General features: G+C 43.1%; 1 protein-coding gene across 1 annotated transcript; it reads right to left on the bottom strand.

The window, feature by feature from the left end:
• Window positions 1-10,816: 10,816 nt before the first annotated feature.
• Window positions 10,817-24,208, bottom strand: LOC306738204 (cAMP-responsive element modulator-like). The gene is made up of 8 exons (XM_079220032.1): window positions 24,162-24,208; window positions 22,524-22,614; window positions 22,302-22,427; window positions 20,714-20,787; window positions 20,233-20,417; window positions 19,560-19,751; window positions 12,895-13,057; window positions 10,817-12,244 (listed from the first exon to the last, which is right to left on the bottom strand). Exons 2-8 carry the CDS (start codon window positions 22,602-22,604, stop codon window positions 12,100-12,102), a joined length of 966 nt encoding a protein of 321 aa, XP_079076158.1. The 5' UTR covers window positions 22,605-22,614; window positions 24,162-24,208; the 3' UTR covers window positions 10,817-12,099.
• Between the last annotated feature and the right edge of the window lie 1,216 nt (window positions 24,209-25,424).

The following is a 25,424-nucleotide window of genomic DNA, read 5'->3' as shown; positions in this document are numbered from 1 at the left end:
TCTTTGTTTACCTTTTTTTTTAACCTCTCCATTCTTCCTTTTGGAACTATGTGTTTAACATAACATTGCTATGAACTGTGGGTAATTATGATTAATTGCGTTCCTTCTACCACGCTTGGAAGCAATATTTCAATCTATCTTAATGTGTTGCATTTTTATTTCAAAGTAGTTGACTGAATGCGTTCTAATGAATCCCATGCAGCGAGAGCCTTTCACCGAGACAGAGTACAGCTTTATTAAAGTCAAACTGCAGGCATGTCTGAACTCTTCAAACTCAACTTTAGAATGAAAAGGGACAGAATCAATATGCTCAAATAAAAAGACAGTCATGTACAAAAAGAGTGTCGTCTCAACAGTCACACACATTTAGAAGCAGAACTGTACAGGCAAAAAAAGAAGTATGCCACTATTTACAAGTTCTTCAACAATATGCAGTATGCAGTAACACAGGAACAAGTAATCAACGTGGTATTTTGTGTTCATCCACATTTTAATCAAAGCAACACCAAGAGAGATAGAAATGACCCCAGTTAGAGTTACTGTAAGTAAAATACATTTCATCAATTACAATGAAATGAATGAATACAATTCATCCAGGGAAAAAAAAACCAGGCGATGTTTTTGTGTATCGACATGCCTGGAAAGTGATCCCTTGCCCTTTCTCGCCAAGTGAGTAAAGAGAAGTCTATGTGGTAAACATGCAGCTACAGACAGAATGTGGTTAGCCTAGCTTAGCATAAAGGGAGAAACAGCAGCCTGGTTCCATCTCAGGTCTGAAAACAGCGCTGAAGCTCACTTATCAACACGTTGTGTCTAGTTTGTTTCATCTGGACACAAACAGAAATGTAAAAAGTTCACTTGGTGGTTTCAGCCTGAACTCACCACAGTTCTGATCCCATCCATTTGTACCATCACATCATAACTGGGTCTTTTTGGGGTAAAATCAGATTTGCATTCAGCAAAGAACGACCATCTTTGTACAAGAAAATAATTATTTCTACACAACAGGAACACCAGACAATATGATATACAATACTAAACTTAAAAGCAGAGATTCAGTTACAAGTTACTAAAGTCCTCAGGCTGTTTAAAGCTGTTAGAGTAAGTTACTGTAATACATTTCACGTCTCCACCACTAATGTCATTCAATACATGCAAATAAAGCAGTTTTTATCTTTTTGAAATCTCAACAAGACTTCTTTTCCCGTTCCAAAAATAACCACACAAATCAACTGAATGTTGAATCCAAACGGAGCAGATCTACTTTTAGAAAACTGCAAACATTTCCTTCACAATGCAAATTAAAAACAAATGAAACAAATAAACTATTTACATTATTTACACAATTGGATTTTTTAAACTGTAAAAATACACAAACCAAATTGTCCATTTACTTGCACACGTCCATCAGGAAGTCACTGTGCATCGTGCCACAGCTGGTAGCAGTTCTTTTTGGAGTTGGAGCAGAGAGGAGCATTACACTTCCTGTAAATCACGGAAGTCTTCACCCTGGGCATTCCAGCATCAAGGCACCTCTTGCAATGCTTCCTAACCTGTGTTTCCTCGCTGCCGATATACACGGGCATGCAAGTGGTGGAGGGTTGGGCAAACTCCAGCATCTCCTTGGCCAACTGCTCCCTGAAGGCCTTGTGGGTGAAGGGCTTGGTCTGGGTGGGGTCCTGCCTCAACGTGAACAGCTGTGCAAGAGATAACTGTTCACGGCGCCGATGTCCACAAAGTGTGCGCCAAACAGCATCCCGTCGTGCGCGTATTTATGTATACGATATCAGACAGCAGGCCTAGGTAAAAAATACACGGCCCGCCACTGAATTGCGATACTCAATATCTGCCTTTACGTTGTATGTGCTCGGCCAATTATATTATGCTTTCTTATAATTTACCATTCTTTATCCATGTAGTATTGCTTTTGCCTGTATTCTTCTCAACATGTCACTTTGTGGTTTCCTGTATTGTTGTGCTGGTGCCTCATCTTTTTTGGCATTGTCAGTTCTCCAAAATGTTATGGAAAAATGTCCCACAATGTATTAGCAATGTTTTGTACAAAGATGTTATATTATTTAATGAACATGTTATATTTGGATTTGTTAGCTATGACAGAAAATTTGAGGAAAAGACATATTATGAATGTATTAATCATCTTTGCTAAATTTTATATTCACAAATGTAAATTTACAAACCAAAAACCTATTTTTTGTGTTTTTTACAAAGAATTTGAATTATGTATAAAAACTCTGAAAGGCTGTTTCAAAAAAAAAAGGCCATGAGAACTGTAGTTCATGCGTTGCCAGTAATATATGTTTGTAATTACACAATCGTGCTTAGTTTCCTCTTTTTTATTTAATTGTATGCCTTGTCTTTTTTTTCTTCCTCTCTGCAGTTGCCCCTGACTTGTTGGATTAACGATGTATTTTGCCATTTGCTACTGTCAATTTATGAAATTGTACTTGTGCAAATTAAGAAAACCGTTTAACGGTGAAAGCTCATTTTTATGCCTCCACGACTGTCATGGCCGAAGGCGTCCGGTCTATTCTCGTGAACACAGTATCTCCAGAACGCCTCGGGGGGGATTCTTCAAATTTGGCCCAAATGTCCCCCTGGACTGAACATTATTTTCCACCCATGTCTCTACACATCTTGGATAGTCTTTGTATAACTGCAGTAACTCTGGCTGCCCAGCAGATGTCGCCATTTTGACTTGTAAAACAGTAAATAAGTTCCAGCACGACTGCTTCATGGTGATTTGAGGCTTTATTTCTTCCACCAACAACTAACTCTTGGTCTTCGTCCGCTCTCGTGCAGCTGGAGAGGCGCTGGGCGACGTGTTCGAGGTGTCCAGCATCAGACGAGAGGACTACGCCTTCCACAAGGGAAAGTCTGAGTACGAGGACATTCTGCAGAGCAACGACCTGCCGTCCACCATGACACCTCGAGGACATCAGGCCCCTGCAGCGTTCCTCATCCTGGCCGCGGGGCTCGACAAGGTGCTCGCATATTGTCAGACTGAGCTGTTATTTATCTGTAAGTGTGAACAATAGAACCTGGACTGCCTGTGACTAACTTTTATTTCTTTATTTCCGACGCAGCATGGCGTGGATTCTAACGCGCCTCTGCCGTACTCCCACATTGAAATCGCTGGGTCCAGTGGGCCGTTCCCCGGTGTCCCAACAGGAGCTCCCATCCTCGCCATGGCAACAAACTACTTCCTGTCTGATAGTTTCTAAACGGATCCCCCCAGTTTATATTAAAAAAATGTAAAAACACGGCCTCTGCAATCAATGCCAATTACAATTTGGAACCGTCTAAATACCAATGAAATCCCTGCCACAACACATCATGGAGCAATGTGTACGTCTGACATTCCTTCATCCCTCAGATTGCTTTTCTGCCACGATGTCCCTGCTCTCTTTTCTAAGATGTCGTGACACTCGTCCTGCCTGCAGCCGGTGTCAAAGGACCCTGTTCTTAAGTGGCCTGAACCAACATATATACTCTCAGGTGTACAATGGCAGTATGAAATTACCATTCTGTTTTTATGAGTGTATGTGTGCGACAAACCAGGAACATGGTTGTGTGATTAGAGATGTTGTGTGTCAGTCAAACCTCTCGTTGATCAATAAAAAAACTAAATTTAAAACGCTCACTGTGGTCTTTGCATATCATTATTTTTGTGTATTAAACATAAGTGATGAGAGGGGAATAATTATAATAAGTATTGTCTCTTATACGTACATATATGATAAACTCACCTACTACATTCAGTGTTATTAATATAGGCTCATAATACATCCAGTGTTACTTCTTTAATATAATTGTATACATTCAGTGTTAATCCTTTGGCTTGACCTTTAACCTGTAAACACATTGTAATACATGCTAGCTACCACTAGGGGCGCTATTTAAACATACTGTAAAAGTCAGGTTACAAGCCGCTTCTACATTCGGTGGGTGTCCCCGCTGCTGCTAGCTAACGCTGCTGCTAGCTAACGCTGCTGCTAGCTAACGCTGCTGCTAGCTCCCCGCTGCTGCTGCTAGTTAGCGCTGCTGCTGCTACTGCCCGCGTCCCCTCTGTCGAGCCGGAGTTGGTCCCGCTACCTTCGGTGGTTGTCGGGGAACTAGCGCTGCTGCTAACTAGCGCTGCTGCTAACTAGCGCTGCTGCTAGCTAGCGCTGCTGCTGCTACTGCCTGCGACCCTTCTGCCCGAGTGGGGTGTTGAGCCGGGGTTGGTCCCGCTACCTTCGGTGGTGGTCGGGGAACTAGCAGGAGCTAGCAGGAGCGCTAGGAGGAGTGCTAGTGGCGCACTAGCAGGAGCGCAAGCTGGCTACAGCGGAGAGCTTGTAACCCGACTTTTACGGTAGTTTGCTCACATTTGGAGAAATACTTTTTGACAGTCTATGTTGTTTGCATAAACAAAATGGGTTTGATATTGCAATGTTGGGACTGATAACAGGTGTAATACAGTCTGTAGTATCTTGACTTCCGGTTCAAGGAAGTGTCGCTTGTGGATGATGTCATCCAGGTCACGGTTTGAGATTAGAATAATAAAGATGGACGCAGACCGCGCCGTATATGGTCACACGTGGACCGAGTGTTTTACTTAGACAATTAAATGTCAGTACACACACGTAAATATTACATGGTGTCAGAATAGCTTGCTTCTCATCAAACCTGACGACGGAAGATGGAGAACGCAGGCGTCCCCACGCCATGGATGGATTGGGATTCATCTAACCTGCCCGACGCATGGAGAAAGATTCGCCAACATGTGGAGCTAATGTTCTCCGGCCCGCTAAGCGCTAAAGAGGAGGAAGAAAAGTGCAGTTATCTACTCCTTTGGATCGGCGAGAAAGGCAGAGATGTATATAATACATGGACACTCACGGCAGATGAGAGAAAGGTACTCCAAACGTACTATGGGAAGTTTGAAGCATATGTAACGCCCAAAGCTAACCCCATTTTCGCGCGATGTAAATTCCATGAAAAGATACAAATGGATTGTGAAAGTTTCGACCAGTTTGTGACTGAGCTAAAGCTGCTAGTAAAGGACTGCAACTACCCTAACGCTGATGAGATGATTAGAGACCGGATCGTTTTTGCTACAAACTCTCCAAGAGTCCGGGAGAAACTACTCTGTCATGGTCCGGATTTAACGCTCGAGAAAGCGATTGACATTGCGCGCTCACACGAGCTATCACAGCAGCAGCTAAAGACAATGGGTTTCCCCGCTGCTAACACAGCCAGCCAGTCTGTCCATGCTGTTAGCAGAAGGCCGTTCAATTCCGAACAAAGATACGGACGGAAGTTTAATGGCGGCAACGACAGCAACAGTGTCACTCACGGCAAGAAGTGTGGAGCATGCGGAAGAGAGCACGGTCGCACGGAGGAGTGTCCCGCGAAAGGACGTCAGTGTAACAAGTGCAAGAAGCCCAACCACTTTGCTAATATGTGTAGGATGAAAACACAGTATCAGCCAACAAAGTACAAGCCCAAGAAAGTGCATACTGTTACAGAAAGCACGGAACAGGTACCAGTGGATCTGTATATTGACACTATTATAAAGAAAAACGAAAATACAGCAAGGGAACAGGCATTTGCAGAGGTGGAAATAGGAAAAGCAAGGCACAAGCTAAAGCTCAAGAAAGATACAGGTGCCCAGGCTAATGTGATACCAGTAAACATATTCCACAAAATATTAGGAAGGATTACATTAGGTCCATCAGACAGCAATATCTCAGGATATGGTGGACAGAGACTTGAAGTAAAAGGAACTTGCAAGTTAGCATGCAGATACAGGCAGAAAACAGCCATGTTAGACTTTGACATAGTGTATGCAGAAAGTGCTCCACCTGTATTGGGCCTACGTGCATGTTTAGATTTAAACATGATCAAGCTAGTGCACATGGTTGACGCACAACCAAAAACACACGCCAGCATCACAGAAGAGTTTGCTGATGCATTTAAAGGCATTGGACTATTCCCTGGAGAATGCACCTTTCACCTTAAACCCTCAGCAACACCGGTGGTGTGCCCACCACGCCGCATCCCATATGCCCTGCGCAACCGACTCAAGGATGAGCTTGATGATATGGAAAAAAATGACATAATCCAAAAGGTCACAGAGCTGACTGAGTGGGTAAATGCACTAGTGGCAGTGGAAAAACCTAAAACAGGAAAGCCTAGGGTGTGTTTAGATCCCCGCGCCCTAAACAAAGCTATCCAGAGACCCCACTATCCACTTCCCACTCTAGATGATGTCACACCAAGACTAGCCGGAGTACACAGTACTTCAGTGTACTAGACGCTAGATCTGGATACTGGACAATAAAACTCAGCCAGGAATCATCCATGCTGACCACGTTCAACACCATCTATGGCAGATATCGGTTCAACAGGCTCCAGTTTGGAATAATTTCTGCACAGGATGAGTTCCAGAGGAGAGTTGATGAGGCCTACGAGGGGCTTCAGCCATAGTGGATGACATTCTGGTGTATGGCCGCACTAAAGAGGATCACGATGCCAACCTGCGCGCCATGCTGGAGAGAACCAGACAGAAAGGAATAAAGCTCAACAAAGACAAAAGCATCATCTGCGTAACTGAGGTGAGCTACTTTGGACATAAACTGACAAGAGAAGGCATCAAGCCCGACCCCAACAAAGTCAAAGCAATCAAAGAAATGACTCCCCCACGCAGCAAAGCAGAGCTGGAGACCATACTGGGCATGGTCACCTACCTCTCCAAGTTTGCACCCAGACTTTCAGAGACAGTTGCCCCGCTCAGACAACTGCTGAAAGAGAACAGTGAGTTCATGTGGGACTCAAACCAAGACGTTGCATTCCAGCAAATGAAAAACTTAATAACACAGGAGCCCGGCCCAGTGCTCACATACTTCGACCACACGAAAGAGGTGAAGCTACAGGTCGACGCTTCAAAACGCGGCTTAGGAGCGGTTTTGCTTCAGGGAGAGAAACCAGTCGCATATGCATCCAAGACACTGAATGAGACCGAAGAAAATTACGCTCAAATTGAAAAGCTCTTTGGATGCAGACGCTTTCATCAATATCTGTACGGACGACAGGCTATTGTCGAGTCAGACCACAAACCGCTGGAGTCAATCATGCGGAAACCCTTGGCAGCAGCACTGCCACGTCTACAGCGCATGATACTGCAACTACAAAGGTACGACATTACCATTACACACAAGTCTGGAAAACAAATCCCGGTCGCAGACACACTATCCAGAAAGCCAATTGAGTGTAATGATAACTCTTTAAGTGAAGGCATCCAGAGAAACCATATCATCAGATAATTGATTTCTGAGGTGTTCTGGGCCGAGTAGAATAACTTCAGTCTTGTCCGAGTTCAGCAGCAGGAAGTTGCAGGTCATCCAGGTTTTGATGTCTTTAAGACACACTTGAAGTTTAGCAACCTGGTGGGTTCCATCTGGCTTGATCGACAGATATAGTTGAGTATCATCGGCATAACAGTGAAAGTATGTGTACGTGTGTGAGAGAGAGAGAGGGAGAGAGAGATAGTGTGTGCATGCATGTGTGTGAGAGAGAGAGTGTGTATGTGTATGTGTGTGAGAGGGAGAAAGACAGGGTGTGTGTGGGTGTGTGTATGTGTTAATGCCTTTGAGAGATAAAGACAGAAGTTTGCTTGTATGCATGTATGAGGGAGAAAGAAACATATAGATATAATTCTTATATCTATATCAGGGGTCGGGAACCTTTTTGACTGGGAGAGCCATAAAGGCCAAATATTTCTAAATATATTTCATTGAGAGCCATATAGTATTTTTAACGTATAATAAATCAAATATGTCTTACTTTTAATGCGAATTCTGGTGCTGCATGGTTTTGCTGATGTCCTTGTAGTCTGGTTCATACGTGGTGAGGTTGAGCACTTTGCTTTGAGTGCTTTTTGAGATGACAACAAATGCATCAATATGTATACAAGGTTGATATTTATTCAATATCTTTTATAATGGCTGGACTTTGGGAACATTTTAATGATGGTGTTTTACCAGTCAGTTTAGTTGAACTTAAAGGATCTTTGTTGAACTTCAATAAGGGGAGGTTATGACTGGTTCACTGGTTATGACTGATAATGATATATATATATATAAAAAATAAAAGTATCAAAGGTGTTTAGTCATTTCTCAGCAGGTACAACATTTAAGTGGAACTTCATTGAAAGAAAAATGCTAATGCAGTGCTTAACAATAAGTATAGGCCTATTAAATTGACATGGTGTCATTTTTCCTAAAGGTAGCCTATATAAACAATTTAATAACTTCATATTCTTCATATTTAAATATGTCTGAAAGTGTCATCCTACCTGTGTCAGTTTGGACTATTTCATCTAGCCACTCATGTTTGAACGTTAGGCAGACCTTTTTCGGGGGCTCCTGCTCTGCCTTTCTTTTCGCCATGGTAGCCTATAGCTGCTGGAGCAGGGCCCGCCAAGAGGAGCCTAAACAGCGCCGGCCCGAGCTCATGTGGCGCTCTGGGCGAGCTTCACTCCTGGCGCCCGGAGGAGGACAGCGGGGGTGGGGTGCTAACGGAGGCAGAGCGGTAGCAGAGGTACAGAGAGCGCATGTCGAGAAACGGGACGCTGATTGGCCAAGAAGACTCGTCACATCAAAGACCTTATTATTGTGGAGATGGCTCACTCCTATCTCAGAAACACTGGCGCAAAAAAGATTTTTAACCCCTCAAAAAAAATCGTTTGAAAAATGTGTGCGGTCTGAAAAATTTATTGCGCGGCCACTTCGACTGGCCTGCGCGGCCGCGCACGCACACGCGCACGGTTTAGAGGGAACACTGCCCGTGACCCGTGAAATGTATCTTCAAAATTAGTATTTTAAAATCAGTTCCAAACTTTTTTTTTCCAACTCAAAATTGTCTGGGAGCCATATGCCGTCACCGAAAGAGCCATAGGTTCCCGACCGCTGATCTATATGTTTATATGTTTATATGTTCATCCTTATAGATATAATATATATATACATATATATATATATATATATATATATATATATATATATATATATATATATATATGTATATATATATATATATTATAGATATAATATAGATCCTTCTCTGCTTTTATCACATCAAACCTTTTCGAGGTCAGCACTATGTCGCCACAGGTTGCTATGGAAACTCATTTTCATGCATATTTTCCCCTTAACATTCTTTTATTCTAGCGGCTCCTGAAACCTTAGTTTTGCTTCTTTCTTTCTTTTTGTGTTTTTTTTTTTAGTCGAATGAAGACATTTTGTGACTGAAAAAAATGAAACCCAGAGTTTTGTGTCTCTTTTGTAACTGGACGTTTCGTAATCTGTGACCTTCAGGGGCCGGAGGAAAAAACAACACCGATAAACGAGCTACGAGCGTAGCGCTCCTCCTCACCTTGAGCTACAAAGTAGCCACTTTTACAGAGGAACGATGAACAGAGGATCTGCAGTAGAGCCGGCCTCCATCTCTGACCTTTACACTCATGTATATGACATAAATCACCCTTTATAATCACTTTAACTGCTGCAATATAAATACTTTTTATTCTGTCTGTATATATAATATTGCTATTGGGGATTCTTTACTGTTTTTATTGCTGTTTATTTATATTACTTGTTTTTTTATTTTACTGTGTCTCTTGCTGCTGTAATCCTGCACTTTCCCCACTGCGGGACTAGTAAAGTATTATCTTATTTTATCTTTAACAGTATTTAGGCTGCATGGTGTGATGGAGGTATCATCTGTGCTCCAGTGTTATGTTTTTATGTTCTTATGTTTGTGTGCAGATTATTGCAATAACATTCAGGTCTTGCCTCATTTACTCCGTCTTCTTCCCTGAGAATGCAGCCAAAGACTCATTTCCACTGCAAAGATGCAAGTTATCGTCGTCCTAAATCATTCTATCCTTTATCAGAATTAAAGTGTTGATGTATTTATAAAAAACACACAAACAAATCACTTATATCTACTCTATACTCGACTATAAATCATTTAAAAGGAGTGCGCAGAGGCTCTGAATGGAGGGACGCGTCGCTCTGGGCTCGTTTGATATTCCTGTTGAGTCTTTTGTTCAGATCGTCATCTGCATGCAGTTAAATAGCTGCACATTCCTTTTAAATGACGCTTGAATTAAAGTTTGTTCTTTTAAACATCAGCTCTAGATGGATTTTTCATTAGTATTCTACTTAATATGTACGGTGACGGGCTCTTAGGTATATACGAATATAATTTGATGTATATTAATGCCACTGTGGAGCCACATCCAGGCCAATAGTTTTGATCATTTGAAAAAAAAAATTGAATCAGAAAATTAAAGTTTTGGTCTTGAATGTATTTGACATAAAAATAAGTGTATGAGAAATGTTTTGTGGTTAAATATAATTTTGATTCAGTTGTTTTTTTTGGGGGGGGGAGAATACAATATATTTTTGAATTTTTCTGTATTAGATTTTATATTTTCAACTTTAATTTAATTTTTTTTTAGTTTTGAATCTTTTTTTCAAATGATCAAAACTATTAGCCTGGATTTGTCTCCATATACAACTATATGTTTATTGCGTATTGTATGTTAGTGGCTCCCATGGAAGCATAGCAACAGCTGATGGAGATCCTTTAAATAAACAAAACAACAAACTTCTGAAAATAAAACTTTTCCCCTGGCACGCTGCAGTACCTCTAACTACCAGACGGGGGCAGCACTTTGCAAACATGTTGCGTTTCACTTGGCTTGAAACCTCCAGAGCAGGAAGTTGAGCAATAAGTCACAATCCGCGTCCCATTTTTAATGTTTTATTAGATAAACAAAAATAGTTTTGGGTTGTTTTCACAATTCAAACAAGGAAGTACACAGAGAAGAGAACACCGGGTAAAAGATAAACAAAAAAGAAAGAAAATAACTACATGCAGGTAAATTCAACTTAAGCCTTAAGAGAGTGCCATGTTAAGAGGTGCTCTCTCTCTCTCCCTCGCTCTCCTTTCAATAAAATATATACAGTTAAACAAACTCAGCAACTACAGAAAAAAAAGCAAGCACACAACATGATGTATATCGTTCAAATAAAAATGTCTTTACATTAAAAAAAGAAAAGATATTGGCATCACCCTTTAAAACAGAGCATTTTTAATATCCAGCCAAATACAGTTTTATACCACAGTGGATATCTATTGATCGCCAAAAACAAGACGCTTGCGTGACAGCAGGGCAGTGAGTTACCGTGAGACGTCGCTTTAAAAAGACATCAGCCGCTCAAACCTGGTGGCTGACGCATTTATACAAAGTTGTGGAGTGAAATTCCTTCAAATTAATGTAATAGAATATAAATTCTGATACTTTGGTTACTTTCTGTGCTTTGACGTTTCATTTTGTCGTTTCATTTTCATTTAAAATATTACAATCGACTCACTGCAGTGACGGTAAAAAAATAAATAATGCCCCGGCCGCCGCTTTTGGCGTGAAACATTATTTTTGCAGCTCTGTGCGTGAACTGCCGTCTTGAAATCCTGGGGTGAAAAAACTATTTTTTATTTCGTTATTCTTTATCTTTTTTGACCGAACAAAGAACGTCTCGACAAACTGAAAACACGTCAATGAGATCCAAACAAAACGCTCAAAGTGTTGTTGTTGTTTTTGCACGTAGAGGAATGCATGACACGGCCCAAAACACGACGGAGAAGCGCTAAACGACGTCAGGCGAACGCGGTCGAGTCTGCGTGGCTCGGTGTGCACCTCAGAGGAAGCTTCCCCCCTCTCTAGGAAGCGCCTGTACTTCCTCTTCCTCTTCGTCAGCTGGCTCTCGCTGGACGTGCACAAAAGCTGCAGCGCAAGCGAAGCGCGTGCCCGACGAGCACGAGATAAGAACGAGGGGCAATAACTGGCAAAAAAGCTCAGGCGTTTTCTTTTCTTCTTCTTCTTCTCGGATTCCCCGGGACACCAGGCCTGAGTGAGCAGAGACAACAAAAGTTTTTGTTCCAGAGTTCTGTTGTTTTTTTTTTTAACTGTAGCAGTTCGTAAACGGCGGCGTCCTCGGGCTTGTGACCGCGAGGAGGCGGCCGCCGCTGCTACTCGGCCTTGTGGCAGTAAATGTCCTTCAGTGCCTTCAGCTCTTCGATCAGGGTCTTGTTCTGGTTCTCCAGCACGGCCACGCGGTTCTCCAGGCATTTCACGTACTCCTTCTTTTTCCTGCGGCACTCACGAGCCGCCTCCCTGGAGAGGAAAGAGGAGAGATGTGTTTGAGCCGCTTGCTGGAAATGGAATTTAGGCTCAAGAGAAAGAAATGCAAGCAATGCACAACCCAAGGTTTTTATTGTTAAACTGCAACCACAAGTATTTCCATACTCGTTTACCTGCTGCAAGATTTCCTGCATGGAGCCCTGGTTGACTCTTTACTGCATGAGATATATATATATATATATATATATATATATATATATATATATATATATATATATATATATATATATATATATTTTTTTTTTAAATCATTTAAAACCTGCTTATAAGTGATAACTTGTCTATCTTTTAGCTTTCATCCCAAATTGATCTTTACTGTTAGACTCAAACATTAAAAAGGCAGGGTTCACACACATTCTGACCAATGGATTTCCATGACTTTTCCATCACTTTAAACCAAATTTCCATGACATCTGGGTGTAAATATGAAAAAGTGAGAAAATGTAAACTAACAATGAGAATACAAAGGGATTTTTTTTTTTTTTTAAAGTTCTTTTCCAGGCCTGGAAACAACCATTTTAAAATTCCATGACTTTTCCAGGTTTTCCATGACTGTAAGATCCCTGTTAGCGGCCTGAATGCTAATTAAATTATTCCTCCCACGAGCTCACTTCCCCTCGTACCTGTTTTTCATCAGCCGGACCTCCCTCTTGCGGGTGACCTCTACCCCGGAGTGGTGCGGTGGAGGGTTCTGCATGGCGCCCGGTGACGCCGCCATCACGATGCTGTGAGCCAGGCCCGAGTTGGGCGAACGCAGCTGGTAGGCGGGAATGTCTCCTGTAGCAGCTGCATGGGGGAGGAGATGGAGAGAAGCTTTAGGACACAAAGTTCTTTAACTATTTTTTTTTTGCTCTTTAATTAAATTAACGAAATGCGAGTCATGAAATTACATTTTTCTCGGATTTCCCCACTTGCGTTAACGTCGTCACACAGTGTGTTTCTTCACACCTTTTTTTTTTTAAAGTGCAGCGAACAGGAATGCGTTTCGCCACACAGGATGTTCGACAGCAAAGAGCTCATCCGCTCTCCTTCCTGCCTTAACGTCGAGTTTCCTCTGACCTCGACTGTTCCTCTGGACAGGTATTTGGTTCTTAACCGACCGCACTTGTTTTGGAAGAGACGAGTTATGTCCGTGGTTATTATCGCGAAGGCGTACAACACTATTTTGGCCTGTGACTCCTATTGTATTTTTCTGTAAAATGACTCACTGCAGTTCCTTTGACGGCCACTAGATGCGGGCTAAAAAGAAGAAAAAATAAATAATAAACAAAGAAAACTCTTCACTCCTCTTTTAAAAAGGTTAAAATTGTATTTCCTGTTTTCAAAGTGTTGGATTCATTCCATCATATTGATAAGAATACATTATAAATAGTGTGTCTAATACAGTACAGAATAAACATTATTTAGCCGCTTCGGTTTAAAACCATTTGTTTAGATTTTGCACAGATATATATGGACATACTGTTAAGAAACACAATGTTGTCTTTGACGTCCCTTAATTATATGATACAATTAATTCAGTATTGGTCAAAATGATCATCTGTTGGTTAATATTATTAAAAAAAAAGAACAGATTCATGTTTTCTGTGCTCAAAGGTTCCCCCAGGCTTGCCATATAGGTTTCAATGTTGTGTGTTTAAGTGTTCCTGTTAAGCTGCAGCTTATTGTATTTCATCACTAAAAGTGATTCTGGAGGAGAGGAAAAAAAACAAAAAACAAGCAGCTTCCTGGATTCGGTTCACGAGTTGAATCATCAACAAATGACTCGGCTGTTAACGGTCTGTCTCTCGCCACTTCAGTTTCTCTTCTGCACTCTGTTCCTGAGAAGTTTCTATCTTCACACACACACACACACACACACACACACACACACACAGTGATAACAGAGTGACTCTCGCGGTGCTGACGTCAGTGTGTGCGTCTCTCTCGCCCGATTTGCATTCCCTCCTCCCTCCCTGCCTGGCCTCTGTTCCAGGAAACTGGAGTGACGTCAAACTGACATCCCCCCCCCCCCTCCTCCCACACAAACACACACCCCTGCCTTTCTGCCCGACAGCAGACTTTGTGTGTGTGTGAGGGAGTGTGTGTGAGTGGAACAGCGGGATACAGACCAACAGGAACATAGTTGGGCAGACTAACCAAAAATGCTTTTCTGTTGTTTTTTGGGTGAGCTTTTCCTGTTGTGAAATAAAGGACAGCTGTCACACTGCGACATGTGTCCCCTGCAATTCCCCCCCACCATATGCTCCAAGTAAAAGTGATTCATATTATGTAAATAAATATATACATAAATATTTCTCTGCCAGAACAGGACGCCTCGCTCTCACAGAAGTTGGGGGAAAACCCCGTTCAAACACCACACAAAGCATTTTCTAGATTTCACACTGCTTACTCGCAGGTGTGTGTAACCCGAGAAGCTCGTCCTTATCTTCATGCGACACGTGCATAAGTATCTCAAGAGTAGAAGAAAAGTGCACAAAACACATAACAGAGAAATAAATGGAAAACAAGAAGTAGAGGAGACTCTACCTGACTCCGTCTCATCCCCAGTTACAGCCATCTCTTGTTTCCAATAGTCCAGCACCACGGCAGTAAACACCTCAGCAGAGACAACTCTTCCCTTCTCGCTGCGCCAGAGCTTCTCCTTCTCCTTCCCTCTTTTTCTTCTTCTTCCCCTCTCCGCGTCAGAGTGGTCACCCGTCAACTCCGCAGCCCGATTACAATTACAGGCATTGACATCACAATGACATCACTCCTGCCCGCTGAAGTCAGTAAAACACCCCGGATTAGAGTTCCTCCCACCCTCCCTCCCTCCCTCCCTCCCACCGCCGCGGATAAGACGGTGAAGTAGAGACACACAATGTGAGCTCGGTAGGCAGCGAGGGAGGAGGGGCTGGTAGTGGAGGAGTTGTATTTTTAGCACCGGTGACGCAACTAGAGAGACGCTCGACAAACAAGAGGATATTGTGTCCCAAGCGGCGGTTGTGCAAACTGTTGAGCGCCCTGACGGGAGTTCTTCTGTGTTCTTTTGTGGTAAAAAGAGAGAGACCGGAGGAGGACGAGGACAACCGAGCTTCCACATTATTCAGTTTTGGTGAATTCTAGACCTTCACCGATATTTAGCGTCGCCCCGTGAAAAGGTTGCATTTGCTGTGAAAGCACTTGGTTGTCCGATGGTTCTTTGCTGCCACATGGGAAGTGGTGTTTTTTGTGTAAAACAGATGCTAGCTATATATATATATATATATATATATATATATATATATTTTGTTTAAATGCTGTGGATTTGGTTGCTTTCGAAAGGTCGTAGCTGCCTCTGTTTTCACCCCAAAAGATATGTGAATGAAAAGGGTTCTAGTCTATACTGCCTATACTTTACGCTTATAAGTATAAATGTGTAATATTTGCGGTCTATTTGAATATTCCTGGATGCTGGAGTCCCTAAACAGTCTTGGAATAGCATAACCTTCGACTACACCTTGAATAAGGAAGGTAGCACTTTGTAGTTTAACTTTATTGAAGAAATTGTACTTTCTTGATTCTTGTTGTTCTGAGTTTGTACTCGTGGTTGAATGCACTTATTGTAAGTCGCTTTGGCTAAAAGAGGCAGCTAAATGAAATGTAATAACTTCGATATGACTGGAAGGCTGAAATTATTGTCGCCATTTCACATGAATTAAACAATTTTCTGAAAGTTGGATTCGGTGTATAAAATGTTGTGAAACTTCGAAACTAGAGACCTCGGGCATTCAGAGGACGTATGGCTTTCCTCGGTACATGAACGATAAGATCCAAAGTGTTTGATGCCAAATCATAGCACTAGGGATTTGTGACTTGACATTTTCAAGTTTGAGAAAAAAAAAAAAAAAAAAAAAAGGTAGATTTATCACCAAATCTGTGTAATAAATGGTAACGACACACACAAAAAGAGGCGACAACTTAGAGCGTGGTGAACTTCAAATTCTTCCATCATAAAGTTCTATGCCCTTTTACACTAATTCATTCTATTTTCTTCTGAATTACGACGAGAACAACTTGAAACACGCTGCATCTCAAATGAATCACACTCCGTCAAAGTGGCATACACGGCTGTAACCGCAATCTCCCCAGAAAGATCCCAGACACAACGAGGGAAGCCGAAAAACAAAATGCTGAGCACACACGGCTCCGTTTTCTCAAATTGATGTCATCGTAAAAAGCGTCACCAGTCTGCCTGGTTTCTCAGGTAGACCGACTCAGGCGTTTCTTCGTTTCCGCCCACTTCATGCCAGTAAAAAAGGAAGGGTGTGCACAACAACAAAGAGAATCACAAGATCGGACACGCCCGTTCGCAGCTGATCGGCAAACATATATATGAGAGAAAAGAAACAGAGGGATCTGCCTTTCACTTTCACGTAGAAATGGCAAAGCAAGGATTTAATTTGGACCCAGAAATGCTCGGCTGCTTGATCTGTCTGGATCTACTGAAGGACCCGGTCATTATTCCCTGTGGACACAGCTACTGCATGAGCTGTATCAGACACGTCTGGGACGAAGAGGACGAGGAGAAACTACACAGCTGCCCTCAATGCGCAGAGACCTTCCCACCGAGGCCTGTCCTGCTGAGAAACACCACGTTGGCGGATTTAGTGGAGGAGCTGAAGAAGACCGGACTCTGAGCCGATCGCTCCTACGCTGGACCGGAAGATGTGGCCTGTGACGACTGCACTGGGAGGAAGCGGAAAGCCATCAAGTCCCGTCAGGCTTGTCAGGCGTCTTACTGTGAGCAACATCTCCAGCCTCACCATGAAACCCCTACACTTGAAAAGCACACGCTCGTCAGCCTCACCGTAAGCTTCGGGAGAACGTTCGCTCTCCTTGCGACAAGAGTGTTTCCTGCCACGGCTGTCAGGAATGCGCCCGTCATCTCTGCTCCATCGACGCCGTCTCGGCCGAAGCGGAGAGAACCGAGAAGAGGCAGCGAGAGCTGGAGGCGAGTCGACAAACTATCCGGCATCGAATCCAGTGCAGAAGGAAGGAAATGAGGGTTCTTGGACTGGAGGCGGAGGCTCTCAATCGCTCGGCCGATAAAGCGGTGGACGACAGCGAGGAGATTTCCGCTGGCCTAATCGGTACGATCGTGAGGCGAAGCAGCGAGGTGACGACGCAGATCCGATCTTGGCAGAGAGCGGAAGTGAGCCGGGTCAAGCTGGAGGAGGAGATCGCCGAGCTGGAGCAGCTGGAAGACGCAGCGGACGACACAGGTTTCCTCCACAGGAAGCCTTCCCTCACCCGTCTCGGTGGATCCACGGACTTGCCGAGCTCCTACACCCGTCCTCCTCGGTACTTGGAAGATGTGACGGCGGCTGTGTCCGAGGCGAGAGATAAACTTCAAAGGGTTCTACATGAGGAATGGCCAAAGATCTCACGGACGGTGACCGAAGCGGATGCTTCGTCGACTCCGCCAGAACCCGCGACGAGAGCTGAACTCCTGCGGTATTGGCATCAAATCACGCTGGACCCCAACCCTGTTATCTGAGGGGAACAGGAAGGCCACACTGGTGAAGAAGGCTCAACCCTACCATTGGCACCCGGACAGATTTCTGGAGAGGTGGCAGGTCCTGGGCAGCGAGGCCCTGACTGGGCGTTGTTACTGGGAGGTGAAGAGGAGCGGAAGTGGAGTGGAAGTCTTCATAGCGGTCGCCTACAGGGACATCAGCAGGTCGGGGACCTTCGACGCATGTGCGTTTGGAAAGAACAGCAAGTCTTGGGGATTGGCCTCTTACAAAAAACGGTTATCAATTCAAACACAGCAACGTCAGAACTCCCGTCTCTGGTCCTCGGTCCTCCAGAGTAGGAGTGTACCTGGATCACAGAGCAGGTGTTCTGTCCTTCTACAGCGTCTCTGAAACCATGACTCTCCTCCACAGAGTCCAGACCACATTCACTCAGCCTCTCTATGCCGGATTCTGGCTTCCAAATACTAAAGGAGACACAGTTGAGTTGTGCTAAAGTAGATAAGAGGCGACAACAGAGGGCACAACCCTTCAGAACTACTGACAACCTTAATTTAACAGTTCTTAGGGACACCCTGAGTGGAACTACCCACTGGGGAGCTTCCCCCAGATCTATATATCTTCAAGGATTGGCTCATACGTCTGACCAAGAGTGTACCAACTCTAAAATACAAGGGGAAACGTCACATGACCCAATAAAATGATTTCAGAAGTACGAAAACCTTCCTCCAGTTCGAAAATGCGTAGTATGGCAATGTGCGTAGAAGGATATTTGTTTTGTGGTTTTAATTGGATGAAACTTTAATGTAATGTATGATACTGTATGCTTATTTATTCACATCTGTATTTTTATATTCCAATCTAATTAAATTTTGGTCTTTTTTTGGTGCTATTATTCTGCTATTCATTATTCAGGGGGCCCACATAATATCCACTCAGACCAGGTCCTTGTGTTTATTGTTATGTGTATATTTTTATGGGTTAAGGTGAGACTCATCCAGGAGGACAGAAGCTGTACGTCACTATAAAACCAAGAAACCAAAACGGCTCTGATTGAAACCTTAATTCTTCCCACAGGCATCAAAATGGAAATGAAGTCACCACTTTAGTTTTGGTCACCACACAATCCTTATTCTCCTTGAAATGGTTCCCCGTAATCACAGTCAATTAGTCCCGCTATTAGACTGCCGTCCGCCTCCACTCTGATGCTGCTGCTGGTGACAAATGAGTCCATGAGTGAGTCACCGGTATGTGATCACTGCGACCTTTTTTTGTGTGTTTTGTGTGTGCCTGCGGTACTGTATGACCCAAGCGGTGTCGATTAAACCTCACAGATTCATTGAATATTTGAATAAAACAGGTTTAAGGAATCAAAAGAGTTTCATTGAAGAGTTTCCTGTCAAATGAAGACGTCTGACATTTATAATACCCGTTCTTACAAAATGATTGGTGCTCGTACCAACGTATACTTTGTCATATTACCACTGTTACATAGTTTTTCAGCCTTGCTGGTAATGTACTGGCCCCCAGGACAAACTGTTCAGTACGGCTCCCAGCGCCCATGAATGTGGGTGAGTCTTGTACTTTTTTTTTTTTTTCACACAAACCTAATTGTCTTAATCCCATGATTTCTACTGAGGATTATAATGTTGCATTTCATTCACACAGATTGTCATCGCAGCCTCAATCTCAAACTGTGTCACTCTTGAGATGAGGACTTGGAAATCACCCCGTGATTCCAAATTCTCTACACGTGTGCACATGAATCTTTCTAAATCCTTTGCGGCCCTTACCTTGGACGAGCACCTGTCCTCCCTGGATGTAGAACTGCTGCGGGGCGTCTCCGGGCTGAGCGGCGCACTGCAGGATCGTGGCTCCGTTCTGCGGGCCGTGAGAGCCGGCCACCGTCATGACGCTCTGCCCGCCCTGAAAGGCTTCACCTCCCGGGCCGGTCAACTGCACGGCTCCACCGTGAGTGATGGCAACTGTGTGTGGGGTCAGAGTTCAGGGGTGACTAGGCTGCATTTCTGAATGAAATGGAATAGTCGAGTCATGTCAGGTATCGAAGGTTTGGAAAGCAAAACGCTTCATTCAGCTTGGGTCCACGTTTATTCCCTGTAAGCTTACGTCATTCGCATACACCGCAACAAGAAGAAATAATGAAATGGTCCATAAATCGTATCGTCACTTGGCTGAAAACGATCCTGCACTGCTAATTTACAGTAAATGCAGCAACTATGCTACTGATCTTTCCCCCTGATAACTGTTACTGGCGCCTGTTGTATTCTAAGATATTTACCACATTTAACTGATAGAAAACATGCGGCAACCCCATCGAGTGAAGCCGATGCATAAGTGTCTTAAAGCTTGCATTCTCTCTCCTGACCACCAGGGGGCGACTCCTCTGGTTGTATAGAAGACTATGTTTCATGTGGTAAACCTGTCCTCGTTCACATGTGTACTGACTGTATTGTCCTGAGCTGGTCTGGTAGATGGAGGTCGGCACTGTTGCCGAGGCAGCATTGGGGACTTCCTCCTCCTCCTCTTCCTCATCATCATCATCATCGTCGTCCTCATCGTCCTCCTCAGTCCTCTCTTCATCGATTTTAGGAACTGCCGGAGAATCCGATGAAAGCTCATTCAGTATTTTTCTGCAGGAGAGAAGAATCCACACAAAGAGTTTAATATTATAAGAGTTTACACTTTATTATTTTTGTGAATATGTTATTGCATCCATACTTATTATACTTTATTGCAGGAGTTTTTTAATAAAAATAAGGAAAATGTTTTACAAATGCATTTCTTCCGAGTCTACTGCTACAAATTATTTATTTACAGTTTCTGAAATTCTCTTTGCATTTGACTCCAAGCTGTTAAATGAAGTGTTTAGATATCTGTCTCATGTCTCATGACGTGTTTCGCTTGTTTAATGTTGACGTCTTCTCACCGATAAGACGGACGCCTGGAGAGGAGCACCCGTCTCTTCTGGGTGTCATCCTCCAGCTCTGCAACGCTGCCGACCTGCAGCAACAAACCAGATTAAAAAAGCAATGAAAATGTGATTAATCCACAATAACGGTTGTTGGTTTTTTTTAATTCATTTTGATGCTGAACGTCATCACTGACACAGACCTTTGGGACGCTGCGAGAGGGAAGAACGATGTCAAATAAATGTTTTTCTTCACAAACTACCTACTGTGCAACATCCTCCTTTTTCTCCCGAGCTTTTATTTCACTGCAGCGTGAATACTCACAGACACACATTTATTATTATTGGAATGACAACAAAATTTGTGTCGTCAATCAGTCGGCCTTTATGACTCACGCCGGTGCGTCACGGCTGTGCATTATCAACACAAAGGGCTGCGACTATTGACGATTACGTGAGCAGAAGGTTATGAAAGCAGCAGAAATATGCCGAATGAAGTCATATTTCTGCTGCTTTGTGCACCATTTTTTTAAATCTTGAATCTGGCTGGCTCAATAAAACAAAAACAACAACGGTGACACGGGATATTTACTGCTATGAAGAACGTCGTGCTGTGAAATCGGTGAACAAAACCACTTTTGTGGTCGCCATCTGTGACCTATTTCTGCGCAAAGACACCTTTTCACGAAAGTGACAAAGTGACCTGCTTTAAAACCCTCAAGCTGCACGTGTGAGAAAATCTGCTGCGACACGTTTTATCTAATCATATTTCCCATTTACAAACAGTTTTTGTTCTTCTTCAAAAAGGTAAAGTACTGGAACATCTGTGCGACGGCCGAACGATCCCATTCTGACTGTTTGACCTCGCCTCCCCGGGGTCGTCTGACGCATCAGCGTTCCTCCCGCCCAGACGGGTGTGAAGGTTAGACGGATGAGCTCAGACCTCTCATCATCCTCTTAACAGAAGCACCGCATGACGCTCCTGAGGGCCTCCGGCACAGCTCCAGAATCCTCCTTCAGCCGGCTCCGACGTCACTTTTTGTTTTGCAGTTTTCTTCTTCTTTTTTTTTTTTTAAGTAAAAATAAGGACGTGACATTTCACTTGTTCATGTAGGACTTGAGACTTTCTTTTTATTTATTCTGTTTTTCACCCCTTGTTCTATATTGTCGGAAAAACATCTGTAAATGTCTGATTGATGCCTACTACCAATAAAAAAAAACTGTATTTGAAATATGATATAACTGTAATTGAATTCAATAACTTCAGGCATGACGCCTGAAGTTATTGAATTCAAGTCAATAACTTTCTCTGATAGACTCGAGACTCGGCTTAGATTTTGATAAAACAGATTTGACTTGAGAAATGACCTGGACTTGTCTTTGATGACTTGAGACTCCGACAGATTTGACTTTTTGAAATTTGCTCCGATATAATAAAAAAATCCAACTTGGACTCGTCTTATACGACTTGAGAATGGATTCGGACGCCACAGGATTTAAAAAAAACAGATCTCGCTGATACTGATATTTTATTTATTTTAATTCAAACTGCCTTAAGCCAGAATGTTGAATATTCCCCATTTTACAAAGCGACCGGTTCTCTCACCTGCACCGTCTGGACGTGCGGCGCCTGTATGACGGAGGTCTGCGGCGCCTGGATGACCCCTTGCAGCTGCACCGTCTGACCGTCACCCAGCTGCACGACCGTCACGCCGGGAGACGGCGCCAACGCCTGTGAGGCGCAAAAAGAAAAAGGACTAAACATCGCGCGACTCAACCGCTCCGCTCGTCCCCGTGAACGTTGGCAGTGAAACGGAGGTGAGCGTACCGGACTGTCTTCGCTCCGGCTCTCCTCTCCGTCCGTCACCGAGCCATTCAAACCGCCGTCCAGCCGAGGCGAGGCGTCCATGGTCGGCCACCTGGACGGAGAGACTCAGACGGTTACTGCTGCCGAGGCTGAGGAAGGCCTTCCTCCTGCTCAGAAGTCAAACCAGTAGCGTTTCACGTGGTGCCAGAGACTTGTGACAGTACTTCCCTTTTTTGTTTTTGTAAAACAGGATCTCAGCCGGCTCTGATAAGGAGACGGGTGCACAAATTACCTGCAATAAAGTTTTTCAGTGACAGATTGCATATTTACAATGGTGTTTGTGGAACACACGTTTAAAGTTGTAAACAGCTGAAAAAGTTTGCACTTATAAAAGTCTGTTTTTGTTGTAAAAACAAAACTAATGTGATTAAATCGAAACCTTTTTTTTTTTCAAGCACAATAAAAACACTGCGACTTCAGTGCAGCAGATCGTTTGCTTGCGAGTGAAGACGATTCGTCTGAAGATTTGTTTATCCGGCTGGGAACAAATATGTATAACACGCTTAATACATGCAATGTGTTGCATGTATGAGCACAATCCTGCTCATTGTGTGTGGTGCAGCAGCCTGAACTCTACAGGCACATTTTCACACTCCAACACAAGTTAAATAACGAGAGAGAGAGAGAGAGAGAGAAAAGTGGGATATTAGCTGGGTAAAATGATTCTTTTAATACACACGTCTTTACGAACCGGTTTGAGCCAGAGATGAACAACAGATGTCATTGAATCTGAAGGCTGAGGATCACGGCCGGCTGACGTCAGCAGCCGGCGTCACATCGGAGATCATAGTCCAAATACTGTGTGTTTTTTCTTCTTCGCATGAAGGACCCTCATGTCCAACTACAGGGCCCGTTTGATAACGATTAGTTCCCCAAGCACACATATTTCAAGGTAATGTTGTGCGCGATCTGCTACTGAAAGAGTATGACGTCAGATTAGGAAATAAACCATGGAAATCCCCAAAGTCCCAAGTTTGAAAAGAAACACAGCAGTGTCAGAGCCGAGAACAATGTACACACTCATTTCAAATGTCTCAGTGAAACCCCAATTCCCACTTCTTGTTGAACAGAAATTCTTGAACGTGAATGTAACTTCGTTATTTTTTTTGCAGCCAAAGTGAAATAAAGCTGTACTATAACTTCCACAATATATTTTAATGTGAATCATGTGTATGCCTTATTTTAGCAGCGCAAATGAGAATACAAAAAAAGTGTAATCTTTAGAACCAATTTGCAAAAATATATAAAAGAATATAGCGTTGATATTTTTTCGATTATCGATTCTTTTATTTTGAAGGGGGCACCTTTTCGCACCAAACTTCCGGCGTCCGTGACTCCGTCTAACTTGACGCAGCTCCGTAAACTTAAACCCCCCAAAAAAAGAAAAAGAAAAGGAACTGCTGCTACCGAAGCCGACCGACAACTTAAAAAAAAAAAATATTTGTTTAACTCCATGTTGGTCGGCTAATTCACCGGCCTGTTTTTTTTTAAACAACACGTTTTAATAATGAACGGTTGAGCAACGCAGACGTGTGTGTTGCAACGCTGTTGCCCGACCGGCGCCGAGCGAACAATGTGGACAGCTTTGCAGCGACTTACCGAAGTTTTACGTCGTCTGTGACTCGTGACTAATTACAGCATGGGTTGGACGGCCTTTGCGCCTTCGCTCACGTAGTTGCACGTAGTTTCGCGTCAGCGCTGACGATGCTGTGTCGAAAATGTCCGACCGGCGGGGTCAGTTTAGCGTCGAAGAGTGCGCAGGTAGCGCGAGAGGATTCACCCCTCAACCTACTTCCGCGTTCGTTTTAACGCGCGGCAAAAAAACGAACAGCGGACCGAAATATTCTTTCTCTGAGTCTTTTTAATGCCGTATAGGTCAAAATATATCAGTAAAATGAAATGTGTGTATTTATATAGTATTTATTTGTTATATGAATTTATATAAATGTGTTATTTTCTTTGTTTTAGGCCAAACCACGTTGAGGAGGGGCCCTAAATAAAGTTCACCTCAACTTATCAGTAGGGATTTCAGTTTTCTGGATGAAGATTAAATATAGATATAAATCTTAAATGACATTAAATACGTTACATACATGTCCTACAACGTGTGTATAGGCACATTTAAATACTAAAATGTCAATTTAAACAACAAAACGCGATTCAAGTTTGCAATAATATGACTTAGACGATAGATGTCCTTTAAACTAAGTCATTTCCACATCAAATGTTGACATTTTTCAGCGTTGCTATGATGGGTCACGTGTTTACATACCAGAGTAATGTCGCCATCTACTGGCTGACAAACGCAACAGCACCTCAATTCAACCCAACATTCAAACTTTTATGACGTTTTTTATTTTAAGCACAGAAACAAAGTGTTTTTAACCTTCATGTGGAACAAGATTACCTGTCTATAGCAGCAACAATAAAGAGTGCAAATCTAATAGCACTATAAATATACATGTATTTACACAAGCCTTATATGATATATCTGCATCAGGATGACTGGATTATAAATGAGTAAGTTTAAAGCTATCAAAAGCATACAATAACCACACCGTATAAAGACTATGATAATAAAAAATAAAAACCCTTTATTAAAAGAGCATTACAAACTGCGATACATGTTTCATTGTACTCCCATGTGTGTCGTTTCCCTCCCAAATAAAGGTGCGTATGTGGAATCTGTTCTACTTGCTGAATTGCTTTATTTAGATCTGAGGCACCATCTGTGGCCCTGCATGCCAGAAGAGGTCGTACTGTTCAGACCCTGCTGTTCTCACAGAGCTGGCCCTTAATCTGCCCGGTGTGACGGGAAGGAGCTGCATTCAGCAACACGTGGATGACGTAATTTGTATATCG

The sequence above is a fragment of the Taurulus bubalis genome, assembly GCF_910589615.1.
Source record: "Taurulus bubalis genome assembly, chromosome: 1".
NCBI lineage: Eukaryota > Metazoa > Chordata > Actinopteri > Perciformes > Cottidae > Taurulus > Taurulus bubalis.
The sequence above is the reverse complement of the archived record's forward strand: the minus strand, read 5'-3'. Positions and strand labels throughout refer to the sequence as shown.

What these genes read in the sequence shown, in the direction of transcription:
- LOC306738204 (XM_079220032.1), bottom strand. Translation starts at nt 22,604, where the DNA reads ATGGACGCCTCGCCTCGGCTGGACGGCGGTTTGAATGGCTCGGTGACG. An exon ending in GCCGGAGCGAAGACAGTCCG is followed by an intron (nt 22,428 to 22,523) that starts GTACGCTCACCT and finishes TGCGCCTCACAG; the next exon opens with GCGTTGGCGCCGTCTCCCGG. An exon ending in GACCAGCTCAGGACAATACA is followed by an intron (nt 19,752 to 20,232) that starts GTCAGTACACAT and finishes CCCCACACACAG; the next exon opens with TTGCCATCACTCACGGTGGA.